Genomic DNA, 15,230 nt, shown 5'->3' with positions numbered 1-15,230 from the left:
TGAAGGAAGCCCATGCAGCAAACGATACAGAGTTGCACTTGGCAACTGACACACTAGGCCTATGCATCGCACACCTGTTCCCCCCAGTAGAGAGACAGTCACACAAAAATGACGTAATCGTCACCATCAACCACTACCGAGAATTTTTATCCACGCACAATGGTCTGAGGACATCTGGCAGCTTCCAGCTTCAGAAGTGACCACACGACCATTACTCGCTTGTCCTCCCATGACACGAATATTGTATTATATTGTACATTTGCAATGCCGCCCAAAAAACACACATTTGCTTGGGAGATAGACTGCCTGTTTACAGTCGCTTCGACTAATAAAGCGGTTACCGTAGCTCCACCGCCTCAGAGTGTGTGCGGGAATGAGGCTGATGACGGGATATCAGATCACCGCTGTCGCCAGCAATTTGATGTGCATCTCCGGGAGGGGAGGGGAAGGGAAAGCGGGGTAGGTTAGGGGGCGTGGGAGGGGAGGGAAGCCCAGTAACAAGTGCAGGCTGACGCGGCTCTGCCGGCTGCATCCGCTGGCGGCAGCGAAGGACCCACACCAGTCGAGCCGAAAATGGTCGCGGTGCATACCTCTGGCCAGCCGGCTGCGTCAACCGAATGGATAATATGTCTGGACAAGAGGTGAGACTATGGACCGTTTATTTAAAACAAAACGAAATTGTGCTCGCACGGACAAACCCCTTTGCTATTCGTAACAACGGAAAGGATAGCTGTAAGGCGCATTGGATTCCTGTCGCTATTGTGCGCCCAGGCAGCGATGCTGATGTATGCAGATGATACTGAGTCTTTACTGTCAACGGTCTCTGAACCGGTGTGAAATTTAAACCGTCATTTTAAGTGCTTGGGGTTGACCATGATATTGTGCGTTGGACTGTTTAAGTGCGCGCGTGTGTGTATAGTATGTGTGGTAGGGCGTGAATGTGGTTAGACTGGAGCGCATGGGCATCGTATCGTACATATCCTCTTGGGTTCGGCTGGTGTGTAGAGAAGCACGCTTGGTGAAATCTCGGCCGTGTCCTCTGCTTTCTGCACAGTGAAGCGAAGGAAATCTGACTGACGGAAATATTCATGAGCGGGGTCAAATTGATCCAAAGGCGCACAGGGCAGATTTTTACAGTGCGGGGTCATGCGCGATGGTGTGAGTGTGTGTCAGAGCAGGGTGGGGGACAGTAGTTTCGTGGCTGTGTCAGTGTGTGTGTGTGTGTGTGTGTGTGTGAGAGAGAGAGAGAGAGACACACACAGTGTGTGTGTGTGTGTGTGTGTGAGAGAGAGAGAGAGAGAGAGAGAGAGAGAGATTTCTAAAATATTTGTATGCTTCGCATCACTGGTATTATGATTTCTTTAGGCAAACGAATGGGGGGGGGGGGGGGCCTGGAATTCAGTTAAAATGATGCATATGGTTTGGGGGTAAATGTGGCTATTCCTATTATTTTAAAACCACGCCTGTCTCTGCTAAATATAGAAGGCAAGTCCAGAGGGCTATCAATGACACACTGGTGTAAGTTAACAGACATTTTTTTAGTCAAAATTCCTCAAGTAAAAGCTTTGGAAAATGTTTTTTTTTATGTGTTGGCTGCCTTACCTTCCTAAAATGCATGGACATTTTCTCTCTTTCATTTTCTCTCTCTCTCTCTTTTTTCACACCTTCCAACATCAGGTTACCATAGTGATGTGAAACATGATCATGCCCATGGCTTCTGGTATGTGTGTGCCTATGTGTGTGCGTGAGTGTGTTAACTGTGTGTGTGTGTGTGTGTGTGTGCGTGCGTGCGTGTATGTGCGTGCGTGCGTGCATGCGTGTGTGTGTGAGAGAGAGACAGAGCGTGTGTGAGAAAGAGAGTTTGTGTGTCCCTGTCAGAGAGAGAGAGAGAGAGAGAGAGAGAGACACACACACACACAGAGGCCTACCAGTGGTCTTTGCTGCAGCTGCCCTAATGGAATCCTAGCATCTCCTGCGCCCCACTCCCCTCCAGGTTAAATCAATAGTGCTGCGTCTCCTTTCCTCCCTGTCCCTCTCCTCTCCTCCGGCACTTTGGGCTGCGTCTCCTTCCCTCCCTGTCTCTCTCCTCTCCTCCTTGGAACCTTGGGCCTTTGTGATGTCTGGTATCACCTAAGTCAGGACGAATGGCCCCGGGACAAAGTAATTTCAAGGACCCCCTCACCTAATACATGTGCTGAGGACCAAACCCCCTTCCCCTGGGCCTCGGACAACTGACCCCCTTGCCCTGTTTGTGGAAGAGAAGGGGGTTAGCATTAGGGTTCAGGTTACTGTCGTGATTTGCATCAAATACAGATACATCAAATGTTCTACAAAGTAAGCTGTTATGTTCCAGTCCTGACATCTTTTTCTTTCATATCTCCTCTCCTTTCGTTTCCTCTCCCCTCACACCTCTCGTTTCCTCTCCTCTCCTCTCCTCTCCTCTCCTCTCCTCTCCTCTCCTCTCCTCTCCTCTCCTCTCCTCTCCTCTCCTCTCCTCTCCTTTCACACCTGTCTTCTCCTCTCCACTTCTCTCATCTCTCCTTCTTTACACCGCTCTCCTCTCCTCTTCTCTCCCCACTCTCTCCTCTCTACTCCTCTTATCTCCTGTCCCCTCTTCTCATTTCCTCTCTCATCCCTCTCCTCTCTCCTCTTTCCTCCTCTTATCTCTTGTCATCTCCTCTCCTCTCTTCTCCTCTCCTCTCCCTCTTCTCTCTCCTCTTATATCCTGTCCTGTCCTCTCCTCTCTTCTCTTCTCCTCTCCCATCTCTCTCCTCTCTCCTGTCCTCTCCTCTCTTCTCTTCTCATCTCCCCTCTCTCCTCTTATCTCCTCTCCTCTCTCTCTACTCTCTCATCTTATCTCCTCTCATCTCCTCTGTTCTCATCCCCTCTCCCATCTTTCTCCTCTCTCCTCTTATCTCCTCTCCTTTCTTCTCATCTTCTCTCATCACATGCACTTTCCCTCTTTCCTCTTCTCTCCCCTCCTCTCCTGTGACACACCCCTCACTCCTCCTATTTTTCCTCTCCTCTGCCACCTCTCCCCCTACTCCTTTTCTCCCTTTCCTTTCCTTTCCTTTCCTCTCCTTTCCTTTCATTTCATTTCATCTCCTCTCCTCTCCTCTCCTCTCCTCTTCTCTCCTTGCTTCACCTCAGTGTCTCCTCTCCTCTCCCCCAGCACCTTTCCAACCTCTCCTCTCCTCTCCTCTCCTCTCCTCTCCTCTCCTCTGCTCTCAGCTCCTCTCCTTTCCTCTCCTCTCCTCTCCTCTCCTCTCCTCTCCTCTCCTCTCCGCTCCTCTCCTCTGCTCTCCTCTCAGCTCCTCTCCTCTCCTCTCCTCTCCTCATAATGTCTTCTTCTTTCCCCATCTCTTTCCTTTCCTCAAACACCTTGTCATTCTGTCTTTTCATTTCATCTGTCACATCCCCTCCTCTCATTTCCCCCTCATCCACTCTCCCTTCTTCTCCCCTGCCACCTCACCATCTCTTCAAGTCAAGACGGCTTTACTGTCAGTTTCCTTCATATGCATTCATTTCCTCTCCTGTATTATCCAGTCATCCCCTCTCCTGTTCTCTCCTCTTCACTCATCTCCTCCTCTTCCTCCTTCTCCTTTTCCCACCTCCTCTCCTCTTCACTCATCTCCTCTCCTCTTCACTCATCTCCTCCTCCTCCTTCTCCTTTTCCCACCTCCTCTCCTCTTCACTCATCTCCTCCTCCTCCTCCTCCTTCTCCTTCTCCCACCTCCTCTCCTCTTCACTCATCTCCTCCTCCTCCTCCTTCTCCTTTTCCCACCTCCTCTCCTCTGTACTGATGTGTACACCAGAAAGGACCTACACTCCCCGAGTACGTAGCTGAGGCTGCTGAAGAGGTTTCGCCATGAGTTCACTTTATTCGTGCTGGACGTGACATTGACCTGAACATTCCAATTAGTTTTCACCAAACCGCGTCATAGCTCATTACCTATAATATTAGCTTGACTGTAATCATTGAAATTCGTTCTGGTGGCTCAGGTTGCTTCGCTCCTGGCAAATTTTACGCGCCGACCCTCCATAGAGAAGTAAAGAGTTTATTTGCGAAACGGTGTATCTCCATTTTGTAGAATGTCGGGTATTGGCCATTCCATTGCATTACAAAATGCATTTTATATAGGTTGAAAAAGTATGTTCTCAAAATATTTGAATGGCAAGAATTCACACATAGGTGATAGGAACTCTGAACCTCTGTCATTTTCAATAATGACAATAAGGTCCTCTGTCATTTTCAATAATGACAATAAGGTCCTCTGTCATTTTCAATACTAAAATGCAAAATGACAAAAATGGTGGTTACGTTGTTTTGCAAATAAACTCTTCAAATAATGACTTCCGGTATAGGTTGCTCTTGGTCTTGTCTCCGGTCCTCTCCTGCCATCTCCTGACACCTGTCTGCTTCTCTCCTCTGTAGTTTAATACTCCTCTCCTCTCCTCTCCTCTCCTCTCCTCGTCTCTTCTCTTCTCTTCTCCTCTCCTCTCCTCTCCTCTCCTCGTCTCTTCTCCTCTCTTCTCCACTCCTCTCCTCCTGTCCTCTTCTCTTCTCCTCTCCTCTTCTCCACTCCTCTCCTCTCCTCTCCTCTCCTCTCCTCTCCTCTCCTCTATCCTCCTCTCCTCTATCCTCCTCTCCTCTCCTCTCCTCCACTCCTCTTCTCCTCTCCTCTCCTCTTCTCCACTCCTCTCCTCCTCTCCTCTCCTCTTCTCCACTCCTCTCCTCTCCTCTCCTCCACTCCTCTTCTCCTCTCCTCTTCTCCACCCCTCTCCTCTCCTCCACTCCTCTTCTCCTCCCCTCTCCTCTTCTCCACTCCTCTCCTCCACTCCTCTCCTCTCTTCTCCTCTCCTCTCCTCTCCACTCCTCTCTTCTTCTCCTCTCCTCTCCTCTCCTCTCCTCTCCTCTCTCCTCTCCTCTTCTCCTCTCCTCCTCTCCTCTCCTCTCCTCTCCTCTCCTCTCCACTCCTCTCCTCTCCTCTCCTCTCCTCTTCTCCTCTCCTCTCCTCTCCACTCCTCTCCTCTCCTCTCATCTCCTCTCCTCTAGTCCAATACTCCTATCCTCTTCTCTTCTCTTCTCTTCTCTTCTCTTCTCTTCTCTTCTCTTCTCTTCTCTTCTCTTCTCTTCTCTTCTCTTCTCTTCTCTTCTCTTCTCTTCTCCTATCCTCTTCTCTTCTCTTCTCCTCTCCTCTCCTCTCCTCTCCTCTCCTCTCCTCTCCTCTCCTCTCCTCTCCTCTCCTCTCCTCTCATCTTGTCCAATACTCCTATCCTCTTCTCCTCTCCTCTCCTCATCCCTCCTAGACGTAGTCCTCTCCTCTCCTCTCCTCTCCTCTCCTCTCCTCTCCTCTCCTCATACTTCCTGTGTGCCTCCCTCTCTGATCCATGCTCTTGCTTTACAGTAAAAGCATGACTGGTTGTGGCACTGGACAACAGGCCATTGCATTCTTCTCTGCTCAGCTCCGTGGCATGGGCCTTTAAGACTATGCAGTGCATTGTGGGATATTGGCGGTGGGCCAATGGGAGCCCACTTGACCTGCCGCTACAGAGGGTAGCCATCCGCAGTGGGGACTCCCTCAAAATAGCCAACAGTGTTTAGGCCAAACGTCTGGGTCTTTGTGGTGCCCTGCAGAATCAAATTGAACAGAAAAGGGCGTACATTGCATCAAATGTTTTATTATTCTTCATTTGTGCACAGACGCCTTTTGCAGTTTCCCTTCCTCACGTCAGACATACTGAAGACATGACCATACTATGCACTGGACGCCCTACAGTTTGCCTACTAGGAAAATGTGGGAGTAGAGTAGAGGATGCTATCCTGTATCTGCTGCACAGGGTGCATTCTCACCTGGACAAAGGAGGCAGTGCTGTGAGACTCATGTTCTTTGATTCCTCCAGTGCCTCTAACACTACTGTATACAAGCACTCCTGTTGAGAAACAAACACTACTACACGAGTGTGCGAGAGTATGTCTGTCTGAGGGCCCATTTTCACTCGTGAAAACGTGTACAATTTTTTTTTTTGCATATACAGAAAACCCAGTGTTTTGATTTTTTTCTGACAATATCTGTTTTGAGGTATAGCTAAACCCCTGTTTATGTATTAACAAAACGGCCGAGCGGATTAAAAAATATGTGTTTCTTAAAATACCTACATAGGCAGGCCACATAAATAGGGCTGATTCTCATACACTCTCCAATGGCAATCCTGTCTAACAGCACAGCTGTGGATGCGACAACATCCCCAGGGAAAACCTAGATGCTGATGACACACTCACGCACGCACATACACACAAAACACACGCATAAAACACACATGCATAAAACACACAAGCACACACACTCACACACACACACTCACTCACACTCACACACACAGACACATTAAAGACACACACACTGAACACACACACACACACACACACATAAAAACAGACAGACAAACACACACAAGACACAAGGACACACACACACACACACACACACACACACACACACACACACACACACACACACACACACACACACACACACACACACACACACACACACACACACACACACACACACACACACACACACACACAGCTCTTTAATATCACTGGTTGAGGACCCAAACACTGCTGACATCGTTAGAACATGAATGCTGATGACATTCGTCACTGTAATCCTAATTGGTTCAGAATCTAAATGCTGCTGTCATTCTTTACTGTCATTAGTTGAGGATTCAAATGCTGGTGATATTCTTTGCTGCCATTGGTTGAGTGCCCAAATGCTGACAACTCATGTTACTGGTTGAGGAGACAAACATTGATGACACATTTGCTGTCAGGGAGCAAACACACTTCACATTTGCTGATTGAATGACGTGCTGTTGTCACATGGTCATTTAATTTAATTCAGCTTAATGTCATTTAGTCAGACAAGTCGATGGATGATGCTATTACTCACACTAACCTGGCATCACTGCGCTGAAATCATTGATGTGCAGAAGGGCTGCACGATATCAGAAAAAGAATCGATACATGATAACAGCATGCAATATCTCGATAACGACATTTAAACGATATTTAGAAATATAGCCGAGTGTTTTTCTTGTCATAATTTTTTTCAGTCTGTGTGGGGGTGTGATTTTGGTCATGGCTGGCTTCTTGCCCATTTGCTGATATTCAGCTAATGATTGGACTGCACAGAAATGTTTTACTTGTTTGCGATAATTAAGTGATTATTGCACGACCTACACTCCCCGAGTACAGTATATCACGAAAGTGAATACACCCTCACAGTTTTTGCAGATTTTTGAGTATATCTTTTCATAGGAAAGCATTACAGAAATTTCACTTTGACACAATGATTAGTGACGTTTTAACAACTTATTTAACTGATTAAATTTCTTGTTCACTCAGAAAAAAACTAAATACAGCCATTAATGTTTTAACATGTACTCACAAAAGTGAGTACACCTCAGATGAAAATCCGGTAGAGAAGGGGCTGTGTTGGCTCGAATCGTCTCAAAATGAAACGAAATGAAAAGGGAGGTCATCAGTGTGCGTTTCAACCTTTCTTTGCATTGAACTTTAACATTTTGAGTCTGCATCTGGCTTAAATAGATTGGTGTTTAATTTGCTTCAGTAGTAACAGTGCGGTGTATTTCAGATTGCCAATGTTGACAGCATTCATGCATCCCCAAACCATGTCAGTCCCACTACCATGCTTGGCTATTGAGAGGATACACTTTTTTTTTAAACTCATTTGTTTACCACCACACATGCTTGAAACCATCTAAAGCAAATTTGTTTATCTTGGTCTCAAAAGAGATGAACAGTCCAAGGATATGGATCACTGGAACCATGTCGTGTGATCTGAAGAGACCAAGATGAACAAATTTGCTTTAGATGGTGTCAAGCATGTGTGGTGGTAAACAAGTGAGTTTTACCAAGAAAAGTGTATCCTATCAACAGCCAAGCATGGTAGTGGGACTGACATGGTTTGGGGATGCATGGATGCTGTCAACATTAGTAATCTGAAATACACCTAAAAGAAACATGCATGTCAACATGCACTGTGACTACTGAAGCAGATCATGATATTCTCCATAGGATTGCATTAGAATCTCACACCAATCTATTAAAGCCAGATGCAGCCTCAAAATGTAAAAATTCAATGCAAAAAAAGGTTGAAACGCACACTGATGACCTCCCTTTTCATCCCTTTTCATTTCGTTTCATTTCGAGACGATTCGAGCAAACACAGCCCCTTCTCTACTGGATTTTCATCTGGGGTGTACTCACTTTTGTGAGTACATGTTCAAACATTAATGGCTGTATTTTGTTTTTTTTCTGAGTGAACAAGAAATTTAAGCAGTTAAATAAGTTGTTAAAAGGACACTAATAATTGTGTCAAAGTGAAATTTCTGTAATGCTTTCCTATGAAAAGATATACTCAAAAATCTGCAAAAACTGTGAGGGTGTATTCACTTTCGTGATATACTGTAGCTGAGGCTGCTGAAGAGGTTTCACCATGAGTTCGCTTTATTTGTGACGGACGTGACATTGACCTTACCATTCCAATTAGTTTTCACCAAACCGCGTCATAGCTCATTACCTACTCTTGATATCGCAATTTTGATACATTTCCGATATATTGTGCAGCCCTAATATGCAGAGATGCTTTGAGAAACAAAGGTGTAGGCCTACAGAGCACTCTATTATCCACCTCATTATCCTCGGCTAAAGGGTGGGACCATTACTATTTTGATTGTCGCTAATGCTAAATTATTCAGGAGGTCGAGGGCACTGGGCAGCCTAACTGGAGCTATCAGACAGGAACTGTTGTGGTAGCATGAAAAATGTTGAAATGGGTTGTTTTTTTTTCATTTATTTTATCTTTTTTTGTGTGTGATGTTTTTGTATTTTTCGACTTTATTTGTTAGGACAGTGTGAGAGGTGGACAGGAAGCGAATTGGGAGAGAGACAGGGAGGGGTCGGCAAAGGACCCGGGCCGGGAATCGAACCCGGGTCAGCCGCATGGCAGGCATGTGCCCTACTGGTTGGCCACGGCAGGGCCGAAATGGGTTGGATTTAATGGGCGTGGTAATATGTAGGGTGGATACCAGGTGGGTACCATATCAAGTTCAACACTGCTTCTTTGCCTGTTTTTGCCATTTGGTTTATAATACCCTCTACACTTCGGCAGTTACATAATTGTTCAGCAAAGGGGCAATGCACCCAGCGACAGTCAGTTGTACACACTTAGGTGCACAGGCAGCGCTACTTCCATTTCTCTGTCTGTGGGCAAAGCTGTCAAAGACGGTCAGTCATGATGGACTATTTAGGAGTGTTTTCCCCCCGTGATCTACTGTATACTTACATAAAGGGCCATTGTGTAATATATTTAGATGTTAATTATCAAAATTTCCCATTAACAGACTTCTGCATTTTTATGACAATTCACTGCCATTACCACCATTTGAAATATCCCTGCTATCGTCTTGTCGTCAAGGAAGATCTTAAACATTGGACCTAAAAATGGTTCCCACCGTAACAACACAACCATTCGACTTTAACTAACCTGCTACAGTACTACTACTCCAAATGTAACATGTTGTCGTAAAATTAGGCAATCAAATATTAGTTATACACTTGAAAATAATTCCACAGGAAAGCTTAAAAAACAAGGCATACAGTATAACATGTGTATGAGTAATTTTGATTAAAATGGACATGGCATGGTTGGCTGGCTCCACTGGTAACGGTCGGCTAAGCAGAACCCTTATGCATGACTCACCAGCAGCACATGTGCTGTGTTACGTAGTGTGCTGTGGCATCGTCCTTGACCTTGGTAGTGTGTGTGTGTGTGTGTGTGTGTGTGTGTGTGTGTGTGTGTGTGTGTGTGTGTGTGTGTGCGTAAGTGTGCCGGTGTGTGTATGTGTTTGTGTGTGTGTGTGTACGTGAGTCCTCTGTGTGTGGATCAAGTGTCAATCACGGCCGAGGATGTGTTCTGACAGCCATTTTACAAGCCCATAGCTATTCTAGCTTGCAGCAACATTAGACTTACCGGGCAAATAGACCGGCCGCAACATGAGCAAGGCGAGCGACGGAAGTAAATGACTTTGTATTGAGTCACGCGACAAAAGCGATTCTGGACACTAGAGGCGATTTGTGCGACAGTTTGTAGTTGAACTCCTGGGAATGTTATGCAAATGAGCTATGACGCGGTTCGGCAACAAGCAGCCAAAGCCAATGACCGTATAGAGGTCAGTGACCACAGCCAATGAGAATGTTGGAATGCTTGCGCTCTGCTTTTAAAGGGCACACTCTAGTCGCTTCAATCGCTAGTATCGTTCTTGCTGCACAGAAGCGATTCTCTGACGCTTGAATCTCGTCGCGGCTGGTCTATTCGCCCGGTTACAGAGCTGACTCTGCTTAGTGCTAATTTACAATAGTTTTCAATAGTGACAGGCTAGATTCAGGTGTTGTTTACAGGTGTCCGGATATTTTTAAATGTGGATATTTAAAAAAAAAAATGCAACATGTGAATAAAAATAAAAACCCCATTGTAACAGGTGCGTTTTAGCCCCCTAAATGGGATATTTTTAAAGCCAGATGTTTGATATGCAGGTTTTAAAACTCTGTGTGCGTGGAAACGGAAGGCCAAAGCCAATGCTTTTTCAAAAAGATCCAAAGGTGTAAACAGCTTCTGAGAAGAGACGGGGGGTATTACAAGGACATGGTTAAGTGATAAATCTGGCTAAGTTAACCTACAAGATGTGGTACACTTGATAATAGATAGCCCACAAGAGTGATTTAGTCAAGAAAATGAGGACTCCTGCCTCTTCTAGATGATTTACCATACCTCAAGGTTAACTTATCTTGGTTTACTTCAAAAGGAAAAAGTTTACCGCACACTTGTTTGACTTTATGCTCTTTGATTCAGAGTGAACAGCGCGTTTGCCTCTGTGCGTCATCAGGTTCGTTCAGGCATTGCTTTATCTTGGTTTACCGTTGAGCCAGGTTCTTGGAATACCTCCCAGGAGTTCGCTGGTTTGATTTAGACGCTTTGTTGTTCCAGGAATTTGATTGCCAGGCTCTTTCTGGCTAGCCTGTCTCTCATGCAGACCCTTAGTGCTTCGTGCATCTTCGTTAAACTTCGTGAGCTTGCACGAGGGTCTGGAAATCTTAAACGAGCCCGAACGTCATCAGATGGCCTGTCCAATCAGAATCGTGGGGCGAGATCAGGGGGCGGGGTATATACAAGTCAGTGCTTGAAGTAGTAGTGATTCAAAAAAAGCCACGTGAATTTTCCAATCAGGTTTGAGCTGTTTTGAACACACCCTCGCCTTTCCAGAGCTAAGCGATTGTCAATGTTCCAGATGGTTGGTAACAATCATCGCGTGAGAACCAGGTCACTTTCTGGCATTCATTCATCTTTCTGGTAGAACAGACTCTGTAAAAGCTCATGCACATTTAAAGAGTAATTTTCCAAAATTATATACGATTCATTTAAAGGACATTTTCAGAAACCTTGTTTATAGTGTGATGCTATTTTGCAAATGAGCTCTTCATATGTAAAGCCTGTAGGTGTGTAGCAGAGTGTAGTGTAGTATTGCATAGAGCAGGGGTATTCAATTAAAAGTCACTGAGGGCCAGCTTTTCAAATTCCTTCCAGTAAAGGGACCAGATATAGAGTCTGCAAAACTGCGAGCAGCACGGTGTCCGAGGTTAGGATGCGAAATAAGCGGATAGCTTTCCAGACACAACAGATATTCACGTCTCTATTTCTTAGTAGCCCTACGATGGTCTATTCATCAAACTGTTTTAGATAAGATTTCACTCTCATGTGAATGCATAGGAGAAATATCCCCAACCCGAAGTGTTAGTGATTGCAAATTATGCACGGCCACAGATACCACACATACATCGGCCTATTTTTTTCATTTTGTTCAGACCTTTTGGAGGCCAGAACCTTGCCATCCAAGGGCCGTATCTGGCCCCAGGGCCTCCATTTGAATAGCCCTGGCATAGTGTAGTGCACTGTAATTATCGGCCATGCTTCACTGGGTACCTCCAGTGGCCAAGCCTCTTAGCTGTGCCAAACAACCCATGTGGAAAACAAGACATACTCTGTAGTGTGTGTGTGTGTGTGTGTGTGTGTGTGTGTGTGTGTGTGTGTGTGTGTGTGTGTGTGTGTGTGTGTGTGTGTGTGTGTGTGTTGTATGTTGTATGTCAGACAGAAAGGTTAAAGTGACACGACAGCCAGGTGCTCTTGGTGTGCAGGAGGTTATCTCTAAGACCGATGACCTTGACATTTAGACAGGCCAAGGACTCTAGTGGACATGGGGTTACCATGGTGATGAAATGATGTTACTATGACAACCGCATGATGGGGGTCTATCGGGGCTGAATGAATGGCAAAAAAAAGAAACAACGGGAAGGGAAGAACTGTAGAATGGGGGTGAAAGGAGAGAGGGAATAACTGAAAGAGCAGAAAAAGAAAGGAGAGAGGGAGGAGATGACATTGCCAGGGGGATAGAGGAGGTGTGTGTGTGTGTGTGTGTGTGTGTGTGTGTGTGTGTGTGTGTGTGTGTGTGTGGGTGTGGGTGTGTGGGTGGGTGGGTGTGTGAGAGAGAGAGGGGGGGGGGTTACTTGTCTGCCAGATTACCTCAAGCTGATACATCCAACCATGGAGGGCAGAGACAGGCACTGTCAGAGCTTATTTCCTTAAATACACTTGCACAATAAAACAACACACACACACACACACACACACACACACACACACACACACACACACACACACACACACACACACACACACACACACACACACACACACACACACACACACACACACACACACGTGAAAGAAGGTGTGGAAAAAAGGGAGATCTTTTACGATGGGAAGAAAGAAAGCTGTTTGGTGTGTGTGTGTGTGTGTGTGTGTGTGTGTGTGTGTGTGTGTGTGTGTGTGTGTGTGTGTGTGTGTGTGTGTGTGTGTTTTTGTGTGTGTTAGTAAATGGTGAATGTACACATGCATTCATGCATACTATGAGTCACTCTCATCCTCACTGTACGTTGGCATAGCTAGCAGAATTTACGTGACGTACAGCATACAGCACATGTCGTGACGTACAGCACATGTGTCTTAGCAACAGACTGGTCAATATATGACATGTTCAATACCCAAGAGTGTCAGAAGGCTACACAGTAGCACTTTATAATAGCCATCCCCATATAGTAGACGGTTAATTAATGCTTTATTTTACAACTATTATAACATATTAAATCACCCATAAACAATTACAGTGTAATTATTTGTAGGAAGCCATTAATGATTACTGAATATGTTACATACAAATGCTTCATTGTAAGTGTATGGAAGTGTAACATTGCAACACTTTTCTCACTCTCTATAAATGAATGTAAGTCAATGGTTATTAAAAAGTGATACCAGCTACACATTATTACAAAGGCCTACACCAAAAGTAGCTACAGATTTACCTCTAGGCTAAGGAGGCATTGGTGCAATAGTCTGTATATATTTTTTTAAATATGTCCTTCTTTTCTCTCTTTTCTTTTTTGTTCTTGTTTTTCTTTTTTTTCTTTTTTTTTTACTATTTATAATGTTTGTATTGAGTATTGAATACTGTATAGTGTGTGATATGGACATGTGTCTGCAATAAAGTTTATTATTATTATTATTATTACAGTATGGTACAATGGCTGTTCCCTGGTTTTCATACAGTAGGCAGTTAAAAAAAACATTGTTAATTCAAAACTCAGAGAGTCGATTTAACACCTTCTAGAGTGGATTTGGTCCCAGACTGCTCTTGAAATGTTGAATTGTTTACACATTGTTTACACAGTGTACAGTACACAGTGGGCCAACACCAACCCCATCCAAATGCCATATTAAACATACTTACAATATAATACCAGACGCTGCACAGTACTATTTACACAACACCGTGCAATGCACTGACAGGCCGACACACAATGGCAATTTCGTATTTTGTCCTCATGAGTGCTTGGATACATGTAGTCCCATAATGCACGACGCTCCACCCGTGGAATGCTGTAATACTGCCCTACAAAGAAAAGCTGCAGGGACTATATCTTTTCAACTTGAGTATAGACTGATGGTCTTTGTCTTGTCTTGTGACAAACGTTTGTGGTCAGAATGTGTCATGTTGGAGGTTATTGCTATGTCAAATTTGCAATGGCTACAATATCCAACCTAATAGCAAGGCTTTTAAGGCATTTCACTCGTTTCAGTGTTGGACTGGTTACTGCACTTTGCCTTTGTCATTGAAAAGTTAACTACCATAGTGCTACACTACTATGACATAACACATGGCGTTTAGTAATGTACTGCAACTTGGTCATTTTCATTCTGGTTACAGCAAATTTATAATTAAACATAGGTCTGCACAATTAATCGAAAATAATCGAAAATCGTGATAAAGTCGTAAAATCGAAGTAGTGATTTCAATCGTGATTTCATCGTGTCAATAGTGACCTGCCTTTGAGAGCGTCCTTGAAGCCAGAACATACTGACAGGCTGGTGTTTCTGGCCAGAAATCTGTCCACCTAACTTTCATGCTATTGCCTTTACAAAATTATTACAATTAATTTTGTTTTGTTCATCCCGTATATAATTCATTCTTGGTTATATTTCATCTTGTTAAAATTTTCAAAAAAATATTTTTTTTAAGATTAAGATTAATAATCGTGATTACTATTTTGACCAAAATAATCGTGAATATGATTTTTTTCCATAATCGTGCAGCCCTAACTTAACATATTAAAGTGCACCTGCTTTGCTTGGTTGCTGACCTTGGTCCTGAAATACTTGAGGCGAGGATCATGCTGGACAAGTGCTCCACCTATGGGTGCGGAAGACCTAAATGGTGTAGCCAATGGGCCTTTTTAGATGCGTCCTAGCATCTTTATGAGAGGGTATGTCTGTACGTCGGTCTGTCTGTCTGAAAACACATTCTTTAAATAAGCCAAAACACGATCTTTGCCGCAATTTTTTGCGTTACTGTCTTAATATTTGTACTTTTGGACGCGTCTTTGTCCGCCTGTCGGACTTGTTCATGTGAGTTTAGACACCTTTGATTCAGTACATTCAAAGCAGGTTTAGGTTGCATCCGGTGGCATAGACATAACCCTATACATGGGTTCTAAATTTTTGTTTTCTTTTGACTGCGCAAAACTAGCTGCG

General features: G+C 44.5%; 1 protein-coding gene across 1 annotated transcript in view; it reads left to right on the top strand.

Annotated features, from left to right (window-relative positions):
• The first annotated feature begins 573 nt into the window (after positions 1-573).
• Positions 574-15,230, top strand: part of LOC134460204 (rap guanine nucleotide exchange factor 4-like) — a 68,569-nt gene continuing 53,912 nt past the window's right edge. Inside the window, exon 1 of the mRNA XM_063212656.1 lies at positions 574-641. Coding sequence (XP_063068726.1) covers positions 574-641 — 68 coding nt within the window. The remainder of the gene's footprint in view (positions 642-15,230) is intronic.

Source organism: Engraulis encrasicolus, chromosome 12 (genome assembly GCF_034702125.1).
Source record: "Engraulis encrasicolus isolate BLACKSEA-1 chromosome 12, IST_EnEncr_1.0, whole genome shotgun sequence".
NCBI classification, from domain to species: Eukaryota; Metazoa; Chordata; class Actinopteri; order Clupeiformes; family Engraulidae; genus Engraulis; species Engraulis encrasicolus.
Note: the sequence above shows the minus strand (reverse complement) of the source record. Positions and strands in the feature narration are given on the sequence as shown.